General features: G+C 38.6%; 1 protein-coding gene across 1 annotated transcript in view; it reads left to right on the forward strand.

The window, feature by feature from the left end:
• The window catches only part of SCCPDH (saccharopine dehydrogenase (putative)), a 51,689-nt gene that overhangs the window by 24,672 nt on the left and 15,047 nt on the right, over nt 1-11,970 (forward strand). Inside the window, exons 6-7 of the mRNA XM_004375871.2 lie at nt 5,640-5,770; nt 6,490-6,607. Coding sequence (XP_004375928.1) covers nt 5,640-5,770; nt 6,490-6,607 — 249 coding nt within the window. The remainder of the gene's footprint in view (nt 1-5,639; nt 5,771-6,489; nt 6,608-11,970) is intronic.

Raw genomic sequence — 11,970 nt, forward strand, 5'->3', positions numbered from 1 at the left:
CTATGAAATGGAGAAAAACAGAAAGGGGAAGAGGAAGAAAAGAAAAGAATGAATAAATAAAAATCAGAAAGGTTAAAGAACCACAAAATTTCCCAGGGATCCCACCGATGCAGCTGTGAGTTCTGGGAAAGTCGCTCTCAGGTGTTGCAGTACAGCCTGGCTAGAAGGCGTAGAAGTATACAATGCCTGGTATTCAGGGATCAGAAAGAGAAGGAAGATTTAGAGAGATGAGAAACTGAGCAATGAAGAAAGACAAAAGGGAAAAAGAGGGAAAAGAAAGCAAAACAAATTTAAAAAAACAAAAACAAAAAGACAACGAGAAAAGAAATGCTCTCAGGGATCCCTCTGCACGTCTGTGGAAGCTGACGGGGAGTTCCTTGCCACGCAGCTCCGCCTGGCCAGAATGGGCTCCCAACTGAAGAAAAGGAAAAGAAAACAAACAAACAATTCAAAACGAACAAACGAACAAAAGCCCCGGGTTCCCACCGGCACGGTAGCCCAGACCAGGAAGCAGCTTCACACTCGAATGGAGCTCCACAGTCCCTCAGGAAGAAGCAAAATGGCGCACGGAGCCAGGCACTCGAGCAAAAGGAAGGGGAGGCGGGGAGGGGCAAGCAAGAAATCCAAAGAGGCAGAATTAAAAAAAAGCAACACCAGCAGCCAATAAATGGCACTCAGAGAGCCAGCTAGTGCAGGCTGGTGTTTCTGGGCAAGAGACTGTGTCCGCGGGAAGCAGAGGAGGCCGAGTGTGGGTGGAGAAGGGTAGAGAGTGGGAAAGCGTATATCACAAATTGCCGGCACTCTGGAGCCCCTCAGGAAGAAGCAAAGATGGCACATGGAGCCAGGCACTTGAATGAAAGGAGGGGTAGGTGGCGAGAGGCAAGTGAGAAATCAAATGAAACAGAAAAAATAAGCAACACTAGCAGCCAACAACTGGCACCCAGAGAGCCGCCCGCTTGGGTGTGTGGAATCCAAGCAGCCGGCACTTCCTGGTCAAGACACTGTGGCCGTGGGTAGCAGAGGAACAAACGAACAAAAGCCCTGGGATCGCACCAGCGTGGTAGCCCAGACCGGGAAGCAGCTCCACACTCAAATGGAGCTCCGCAGCCCCTCAGGAAGAAGCAGAGATGTCGCATGGAGCCAGGCACTTGAGCGAAAGGAGGGGGAGGCAGCGAGAGGCAAGGAAGAAATCAAAAGAAGCAGAAGAAAAAAAAAAAGCAACACCAGCAGCCAACAGATGGCACTCTGAGAGCCAGCTAGTGCGGGCTGGTGTTTCTGGACAAGAGACTGTGTCCACGGGAAGCAGAGGAGGCCGAGTGTGGGTGAAGAAGGGTAGAGAGTGGGAAAGCGTACATCACAAATTGCCGGCGCTCTGCAGCCCCTCAGGAAGAAGCAAAGGTGATGCACGGAGCCAGGCATTCGAGTGAAAGGAGGGGGAGGTGGCGAGAGGCAAGTGAGAAATCAAAAGAAGCAAAAAGAAAAAGCAACACTAGCAGCCAACAACTGGCACCCAGAGAGCCGCTGCTTGGGTGTGTGGAATCCAAGCAGCCGGCGCTTCCCGGTCAAGAGACCGTGGCCACGGGAAGCAGAGGAGGTCGAGCCGGGGCGAAGAGGGGTGGGAGGTGGAAAAGCTCACACCGCACGTTACCAGTTGTTTTATCTCCCGCTGGACACTCCGTGAGGCTGCTTTCTTGTACCCTCATTTGCTGGTCTCCGATAGGAGTCCAAGATGGTGGCTCCGCGCTGCGTTAGCTGGTAGGGGACCTCTGCATGAATCTCTCCTCGCTCTCCGTTCTCTGTCAGCTTTCTCACTCCATTTGGTGCTTGGCTGAGTTCTTTATCTCTTCATTTGGTGTTTTAGGGTTTCAGGATTGTTGTATTCTCTGTTTGACTTAGTTTTTCGGATCTTTGCTGTGGAGGGACGGCGTGGTGCTTCTGCCTGGAGCGCCAATTTGCCAGAACTCCTGATCGTGTGATTTTTGCCTTTTTTCTATTCTTTTGGTATATTACTATCTTAGGCTGGGTTCTCTAGAGGAGCAAAACCAGTGAAGCATATATATATATCAATATAGAGAGATTTATTTCAAGGAAATGGCTCACACAGTTGTGGAGGCTGGCAAATTCCAAATCTGTGGGTCAGGTGGAAGACTGGAGGCTTCTCCTGACTGATGTGGTTGCAGGGGCTGACGAAGCAGAAATCTGCCGGTGAGGCAGCAGGCTGAAGGCGTCTCACATCCCAAGAACCAGAGGTCAGAGGATGATGAGATGAATTGCAGGATTGAGAGAGAGAGCTTTGCCAGAACTTTTGCTTATATCATGAATGCAAGCCACATCCCCAAGGACACTCCTCTTCCAATTGATTGGCTACTCACTTCACGTCACAGAATGGGAGGTGATACATAGTGTGTGCCAAACCACTGAGAATTATAGCCTAGCCAAGTTGACACATAACATTAATCATCACATTTACATAGATTGATTTTCATATGTTAAACTAGCCTTGTATTCCTGGATAAATCCCTCTTGGTCATGGTGTATAATCCTTTTTATATGGTGGAGGATTCAGTTTGCTAGTATTTTATTGAGCACTTTTACATTTATATTCATAAGAGATATTGATCTACAGTTTTCTAGTGATGTCTGTCTGGTTTTGGTTTCAGGGTAATACCGACTTTTTTGGGAAGAGTTTGTGAAGGATTTGTGTTAATTCTTCTTTAAATGTTTGGTAGAATTCACCAATGAAGCTGTCTGAGCTTGGGCTTTTCTTCGTAGGAAGTTTTTTTTAACTTACTAATTCAGTCTCTTTACTGTTACATATTGTTTTGTCTTGAGTCAGTTTCAGTAGTTTGTGTCTTTCTAGGAATTTGTACATTTCATCTAGGTTACCTAATTTGTTGGTATACAGTTGTTCATAGTATTCCCTTATAGTCTTTTTGTTTCTGTAAGGTTGGTAGTAATGTTCCTCTTTCATTCCTAATTTTAGTAATTTGAGCTTTCTCCTCCCACCCCACCCCCATCATTCTACCTTAAGGTTTGTCAGTCATTTCAAGGAACTAACTGTTGGCTTAACTGATTTTATTTATTCTTTTTATATTCTCCGTTTCACTTATTTCCACTCTAACCTTTATTATTGCTGGATACAAAATTAATATAAAAATCAGTTATATTTCTGTATACCAGCTACAGTTAGAAAATGATTATTTTTAAGAAGTAGACCATTTATAATATCATAAAAAATCAAGTACTTAAGAATAAGTATAATAGAACTTTGTTGAGAAACCTTAAAGAAGACAAATAAATAAAGAAGTATACCATATTCATGGATTGGAACTCAGTTTTTGGACGTCAGTTTTGGAGTTAATATTAGAAGATATCAATTTTTCTCCAATTGATTTATAATTGCATACAATTCCAATCAAAATCTCAAACAATTTTATTTTGTTTTGATGTGAAACTTGACAAGTTGGTTCTGAAATGTGTATGGAAATGAAAGGGTCAGGAATAGCCAAGATGTTCTTGAAAGAGAATAAAGTGGAAAGACTCTCAGATTTAAAGACTTGTTATTAACAGTGTATTGTTGGCTGGCAGAGGGATATAAATAGGCCAGTGGAACAGAATAAAGAGCCCAGAAACAGTTCATGCAGATGTCAGCACTAGTTTATGGTAAAGGGACTTTAGTAGATGATGCTGGGACAATTGGGTATTCATATGGAGAAAAAATTAAATTGGACTCATACTTTGTACCGTGTACAAAAGTCAAGCTTAGGTGGATTGTAAACCTAAATATGAAAGGCAAAACAGTAAAGCTTTTAGAAGATGACATAGGAGAATACTTCGTGGCTTCAGGGTTGGAAGTAGCTTCTTAAAAGGGACATAGAATGCTTTAAATATAAAGGAAAAACATGATAAATCATATACATTTAAAATTGAGAGTGTCTGTTTATCAGAAGACACCATTAAGAGAATGAAAAAGCAAGTTGCACAGTAGGTGTTACCTGCAACACGTGATGAATCCTAAGAACATAGTTTTGAGCAAAAGAGGCCAAACTTAAAGGAATATCTACAGTGGGATTCCATTTCTGTAAAGTTTAGAAACAGGCAAAACTAACTACTGTTTAGGGATGGATGCTTAGGTGATAAAATGCTAAAGACATGCAAGGAAGTGATTACTACCATACAGTCAGGCAGAACCAGGACCTTCTGGGATGCTGGCTGGATTGCAGTTCTGGGGATGGTGGTTACATGTATGGTTGCTTTGTAATTTCATTAAATTGTACATATATGTTTTGGGCACTTTTCTTTACATTTTTTTATTGAAATTAGGTAAAAGATTTAAAAAATTGAATGTAATTTTTTGCCTTTTTGATGGCTTATTTATACAGGAAAGTATTCATAGATTTCTGTTTTAAAAGCTGTTTTCTCCTGGTGTTTGAAAATCTTTACATTTGCAAATAGGTCAAATTGCCTCAGCCCAGATTTAGAGTAGTTTGACAAATCAAACCCTTAAGAAACAGAAGAAATAAATCTGTAACCCAATGGAAATTGGGTTGGTATCTCTCTGTTTTTCTGTGTTATCAAAATTAAGATATAAAAACCTGAACCTTCTGAGGTTTTAGTGTATGTCTTATTCAGCTTATTATCAGTCCAAGATATCTTTACATCTGCCTTACCGATATTCGTCTTTCAGAATCTTGTGACAAAGTTGGCTTTGAATCTATCTGAATGATTTTGTTCATTTAAACAAGGTCAGCAACATATAAGAGGGGACATAATACAATTATGTGCAATCAAGTTATAAACTAAATTTAAAATAGTTATCTAATACAGAATTAAAAGCCCCACCTAGAAGTTAGGCGAATAAGAGTTAGCACTATCACAGTAAATTTAGAGATTATATCCTCACCTGTCCTCTCCTTTCTGCTACTCATTTCTGATTGGAGTTGAGGTAAGGGTTGCAGAAGGTATAATTATATTGGAAGAATGGAAGGCATTGACAGCAAAGAGTCTCATAAAAGAGATGAAAAATAAGTGTACAAATGAGAGTCTGGGTGAGACCAAACAAATAATAAGGGTTCTATACTGGATACAGAACCAAGAATAAATTGAGAGAATAAGGAAAGAAAATCTAAATCATACTAATAAGCTTTAAGAAAATATTTTAAAATTATTTTAATAGGATTTTTGTGGGAAATGAGGCATATAACTTGGGACTTTTTAGAAAAAGGAGTGTTAGAAGGATAGATGAAGAGTATGTTGTGTATGCATACATAAATGCGCATGTGAAACTATCTTGAAAGTTTGAGGAATCAGCACAGGATAGGGATAGGATTAGAGAGGCTAGTCATGAAGGTATATGGCAAGTTAGTTGAGTAAAAACAATGAAGTGAAATTAAATTGCTTGTTTCAAAGCGCTTAGATAATGGTAGGAGTGAAGAAGAGAGGGCTTATGTTGGTATGAATATTGAGTATGATCAAGCTAATGAGTGTTATTGCTGCCTAGCCAGTCATGAAAATTCATGTACAAGACTATTAAATAAGGGTTATGCCGTACTTAAGTAGAGATGAAGTGTTGTTTGTAATAATGCATTGTAAGATAGTTGGTTTCACATTTTGGTAATTATCCGTTAATATTTTATTAGGGATTATGCATTCATGATGGTACCTGGAAGTCAGCAGTTTATGGTTTTGGAGATCAGGATAATTTGAGAAAACTACGAAATGAGTCAAAAGTGAAACCTGTCCCATTTGTTGGTCCAAAATTGAAAATAAGGTATATTAATTCAAAATCTATTCCTTAATAAATCTGGTCGAAGTATATTGTTGTATTAATAAAGTATGCTACTAAGAAATGCCTTAAATTAAGAATTGTTTTTCAAAGATCTTTAAAATATAATTAATATATTACCCTAAGCTTAACTTGTTGTTACTATGAGTCATAATTGACTCAACAGCACATAACAACAACAACAAGCTTACATAATTCGTTGATGTAAATTTGGACCCTGGAAAAAAATGAATTTTGTGATATTTCACTGTCAATGTCAGAATTAAATGTCAGTTAAATTTTGTACATTAAACCCCACCATCTTAAAGTGTGATGATCTTATGTAAATTAATCAATCTTCATTACTAGTATTTATATGTAAGAACTTTTGCAGATATGAGTTTAAAGTTTGACTATTGAAATTAGTGTTGTTTTTATCACTGTCTAAGGAAATCGGTGGGGTAAATCATAGTGAAAACTGTATTTGTTAAATGCATGTGACGTGAAACCTACTACAGTGTTCCACTTGTCACTTGTTCAGATGTAGGTATAGAGAATATAGGAAGAATATGAAATAAATTTTAATTAAGAGCAGATCTACCATCATCATTGTTATTATTGCCTCGAGAAAAGTTACTAAAAAAGTTTATTAAAAAATTTACCAGCTAAAATTGTGATCACCGTAACTAGAGAAAATGCATAATACTCATGGGTCTGTCTTCCAGGTGGCCAATTTCTTACTGTAGAGAACTCAGCAACTATGCCATTCCTTTCTTGGGAGCTGATGTGTCTGTTGTGAAGCGGACTCAGCGTTACTTACATGAAAATTTAGAGGAGTCACCAGTAAGTATATATGATTTATGTATTTTAAAGAATATTCTGTTTGTTACAGTTCCCTTAACTGTTAAATATAAGATTTTTATGTTTATAAAGCAAAATAAGAAAACTATATAATGCATGTTTCAGCCTTTGGAAGTATACAGAATCACTAGTGTGTAGAGTATTTTGCATTTAACGGGGATGGTAATAGCCTTACCCTGTGATTCGGATCTGGCCTACTGAATACTTTTTAAAATTACTATTATTTTTATTTTATTGTGGTAAAAAATTTATATAACAAAAAGTTTGTTTTAATAACAAATATATAAAAAGCAAGGATAAAATTATGTTACAGGTCACATGAAATAGAAAGACATAATTAGTGAGAACAACAAAATGGAGGGAGGAAAAATGGTATAGATATAGAATTTCTTGTATATTACTGAAGCTAAGTTGATACCAACTTACCCTAGAATGATACAAATATATAAGCTGTTAAATGTAATATTCCTTGTAACCACTAAGAAAATGTATATAAAACATACACAAAAGAAAAGGAGAAAGGAACCAAAAAAGCTCACTACAATAAACCAGCAAAACACAAAAGTAAGCAGTAGTAAAGTACAATGACAAAGAAGGCTTAAGATACCCAAAAAACAACAAAATGGCAGAAGTAAGTCACTTCTTATCAGTAATTACAGTGAATTTAAATGGACTAAATGCTCCAGTCAAAAGGCAGAGAATGGCAGAATGGATTAAAAAAAAAAATGATCCAACTATATGCTGTTTACAAGAGACACACCTTAAACCAAGGACACAAATAGGTTGAAAGTGAAAAGATGGAAAAAAAAATATTCTATGCAAATAATAACCAGAGAGAACTGGGGTGACAATCTTAATATCAGACAAAGTAGACTTTAAGACAAAATCTGTTTGAAGAGATAAAGATAGATGTTATATAATGATAAAAGGGTTAATTAATCAAGATGATTTAACAATCATGAATATATATATACACCCAGCATCGGGGCACATAAGTATATAAAGCTAACACTGATAGAATTGAAGGGATAAATAAATGGTACTATAATAATAGTTGGAGATTTCAATACACTGCCTTAAATATAGGACAGAACATCTAGAAAGAAGATCAACAAGGAAACAGAGGACTTGAATGACACTATAAACCAACTAGACTTAACAGACATATATAGAACACTCCACCCCAAAACAGCACAATATACATTCTACTCCAGTGCACATGGATCATTCTCCAGATAGACAGTGTGTTAGGTCACAAAGCAAATCTTGATAAATTTTAAAATGATTGAAATCATACAAAGTATTTTCTATGACCACAACGGAGTGAAGCTAAAAATCAATAAGAGAGAAAATACACGAACATATGGAAATTAAACAACACTCTTAAACTACCAGTGGGTTAAGGAAGAACTCAGAAGAAAAGTCACAAATTTCCTAGAGTCAAATGAAAATGAAAACACAACATACCAAAACTTATGGGATGCATGAAGGCAGTACTCATAGGGAAACTTATAGCAATAAATGCCTCCATGAAAAAAGAAGAAAGATCTCAAATTAACAGCCTATCTTGACAACTCCAGGAGCTAGAAAGAGAAGAGCAAACTAAGCCTAAATCTACCAGAAGAAAGGAAATAACAAAGATCAGAGCAGAAATAAATAAAATTGAAAAAAATAGAATCAATAAAACAAGAAGTTGGTTCTTTGAAAAGATCAATAAAATTGACAAACTTTTAGCTAGACTGACAAAGAAAAGATGCAAATAAACAAAATAAAAAATGAAAGAGGACATTACAACCTAGCCACACTGAGTCAAGAGGAAAGAGAAAGCCTCAATAGACCCATATCAAGTGAAGCGACCGAGTCAGTGATCAAAAATCTCCCAATAAAAAAATGTCCTGTACCGGATAGCTTCACTGGGGAATTCTACCAAACATTTGAAGGAGAATTGACACCAATACTGTTTAAACTCTTCCAAAAGATAGAGAAGGGAGGAATACTCCCTAATTTGTTCTATGAAGCAAACATAACCCTGATACCAAAACCAGACAAAGACACTGCAAGAAAAGAGAATTATAGACCAGTATCTCTTATGAATAGAGGCAAAAATCTGCAACAAAATAGTAGGGAACAGAATCCCAACAGTGTATTAAAAGAGTCATACACCATGACCAAGTGGGATTTATTCCAGGAGTTCGGGGATGGTTCAGTATTAGAAAATCAATCATAATGCACCACATCAATAGAACAAAGGAAGTGAACCACATGATCATCTCTGTGGATAGAGAAAAAGCATTTGATGAACATCCAACACCATTTCTTGATGGAAACCCTAAAGAAGACTGGAATAGAAGAAGAATTCCTCAGTATGATTCAGGGCATATATGAGAAGCCAACAGCCAACATCATGCTTAATGGAGAAAGTCTGAGAACTTTCTTCTTGAAATCAGGAACAAGACAAGGGTTCCCGCTGTCACCACTTCTATTCAGTATTGTATTAGAAGTCCTAGCCAAAGCAATAAGACAAGAAAAAGAAATAAAAGGTATGCATATTAGAAAAAAAGTAAAATTATCTCTATTCATGAATGATATGATCGTATATATAGAAAATCCCAAAGAATCCACAAGAAAACTTCCAGAGCTAATAGAGGAATTTAGCAAAGTTGCAGGGTTCAAGGTCAACAAACATCAGTTGGGTTTCTATATACCAGCAATGAGAAATCTGAAAGGGAAATTAGGGAAATAATTCCATTTACAATAGCATCTAAGAGAGTAAGATACCTAGGAATAAATCTAACTAAGACCATGAAAGACTTAACAATGAAAACTGTAAAATACTGCTGAAAGATTAAAGAAGACTTAAATAAATGGAAAGATGTTCCATGTTCATGGATTGGAAGACTTAATATTGTTAAGATGCCATTATTACCCAGAGCGATCTATACAGTAGATTCAATGCAATCCAGATCAAAATTCTAACAGCCTTCTTATGGAAATAGAAAAACCAATTCTCAACTTTATATGGAATGGCAAGAGGCCCCGAATAGCTAAAACAGTGTTGAAAGAGAAGAACAAAGTAGAAGGACTCTCACACTTCTGTTTTTAAAATATACTAGACAGCCACAGTAATCAGAACAGCCTGGTACTGGCATAAGAGTGGATATATAGACCAATGGAATAGAATTGAGAGTCCAGGAATAAATCCACACATCTGTGGTCAACTGATTTTTTGACAAGGGAGCTAATTTCATTTGATGGGCAAAGAAAAGTCTCTTCAATAAATAGTTCTGGGAAAATTGGATTTCCACATGCAGAAAAATGAGACAGGATCCATGCCTCACACCATACACAAAAACAAATTCAAAATGGATACAGGACCTAAATGTGCAAACTAAAACCATAAAATTCTTAGAAGACAAAGCAGGAGCAATACTTTCAGGCCTAGTGTTTTACAGTGGAATCAAATCGACTACAACTGTGGAAAGAGACGATGGAAAAGCCCAGTACTGGGAATGTGATCAACATGGCAGAGTAGTTAGACGCCTCCTATATCCCTCTTACAACAAAGACCTGGAAAAACAAGTGATTTGATTGAATATCTGCGAGCCATGAACAAGGCAAGGTTAAGAAATCCATCTGAGTGACACGTGAGAGGGAGACAATTTGGAAGAGGTGAGGAGGGCTAGAGCCGTGGCGGTGAAACTGCAGCTCTGCAGCCACACCATCTGCGATGAAGCGGGCAAACAGCTGTGTGGTGCGCGCGCTTAGGAAGCAGTTTCCACATCGAGAGAGACCTGGCAGCAGAGATTCTACTTGGACGCTCTGAACCACTGCAGAGCAGCTCCCAAAAGGCTAAGATAAGTATATGCATGCACCCTTTTGCGGGGATTAAAAAAAAAAAAACGCCCATTTGGGAAAAACCTCTTTCCCTTTTATGTCCTCCCTCCGTGCTCTGCATCGGGAGTCCGCTGGGCCAGAAGTAGATCCCAAAAGGCACCCTGACCCATTCTCCTGGCCTTGGAGAGGGAACAAATAAGCTGCCAGCTCCCCTAGGCCAGGAGCACAGAGATGGCACAGCTCCTCATTCTCCTGGCCTTGGAGAGGGAAGAAATAAGCTGCCAGCTCCCCTAGGCCAGGAACACAGAGACAGCACAGCTCCTTTCTGGGCACAGATATCAGGGGTCCGCAGACTCTGAGTGCCTTACAAAGCTGTATAGACTTGTGGGAACAATCTCAACAGCGTTAGTCCTCACTGCCACAGTACAACAGGGCAGACATCTGAAGTTTAACTTCAACTGCTTCAGCTCTGAAATGGCAGATTTGTAACCCTCGAAACAGTCCTGCCCCTTAAGGTAGGCACTTTTATCGATCTGCAGCAGGGGCTTGAGGACTGGTGGTAACACCTACAGCGCCTAGTCACCTGCTACAGGAGTCTAAGAAAAAGTGGTGTCCTTGAGTCTTTACAGCCAACAGAGTGGGGAGCTCATAGGCCAGCTGCAAAACTCAACTACCTACTCACCCTATAAAATAGGGACACGCTTTCCTTTAAGACTCTCAGGGGCAGCCATCAGCCCCCTTCCTAGCTCAGCATGTGATCCCCTATCACAGCCAGAGTCTAGTGCCTGCACCAGTCACCCATGCCTCCTTAGGACTGCAGGTGAGAGCCTGCATCACACGCTTGCTGACCAACGGCCTGAATACCCGGGCTGAACCCATATAGGAAAATTTAACGGACTCCTGTGTGCACATGCTTAGTTACAGAACTAACTACCTGGTGACAGGACATTAGAGATCCAGAGGTGTCAAAAATCAAACTAGTGCACACAGGCAACCTATTTGGGCATATCAGAACAAAACAAAATAAGCTAGGTCTTACTAAGCAAATACAAAATAAAATTATAATAAATTATTGATGGCTCGGAGATGACAGTCAATATCAAGTCACATAAAGAGGCAGTCCATGTTGGCTTCAGCAAGCTCCCAAAATAAAGAATCAATAAATTCTCTGGAGGAAGAGAACTTCTTGGAATTACCAGAGGCTGAATACAAAAGATTAATATACAGAACTCTTCTAGAAATAAGAAAGCAAATTCTCCAGAATGCAGAAACAGTCAGGGAACATACAGACACAGTAGTAGCGGAACTTAGAAAAGTTATTCAAGACCATAATGCCAAATTTAATAGGCTGCAATAATCCATAGAGAGACAGCAATCAGAAATCCAGAAGATTAACAATAAAATTTCAGAATTAGACAACTCAGTAGAAAGTCATAGAAGCAGAATTGAGGCAGTAGAAGTTAGAATTAGTGACACTGAAGATAAAGCTCTTGATGCCAACTTATTTGAGG

Source organism: Trichechus manatus, unplaced genomic scaffold (genome assembly GCF_000243295.1).
Source record: "Trichechus manatus latirostris isolate Lorelei unplaced genomic scaffold, TriManLat1.0 scaffold00039, whole genome shotgun sequence".
In the NCBI taxonomy this organism is placed as follows: domain Eukaryota; kingdom Metazoa; phylum Chordata; class Mammalia; order Sirenia; family Trichechidae; genus Trichechus; species Trichechus manatus.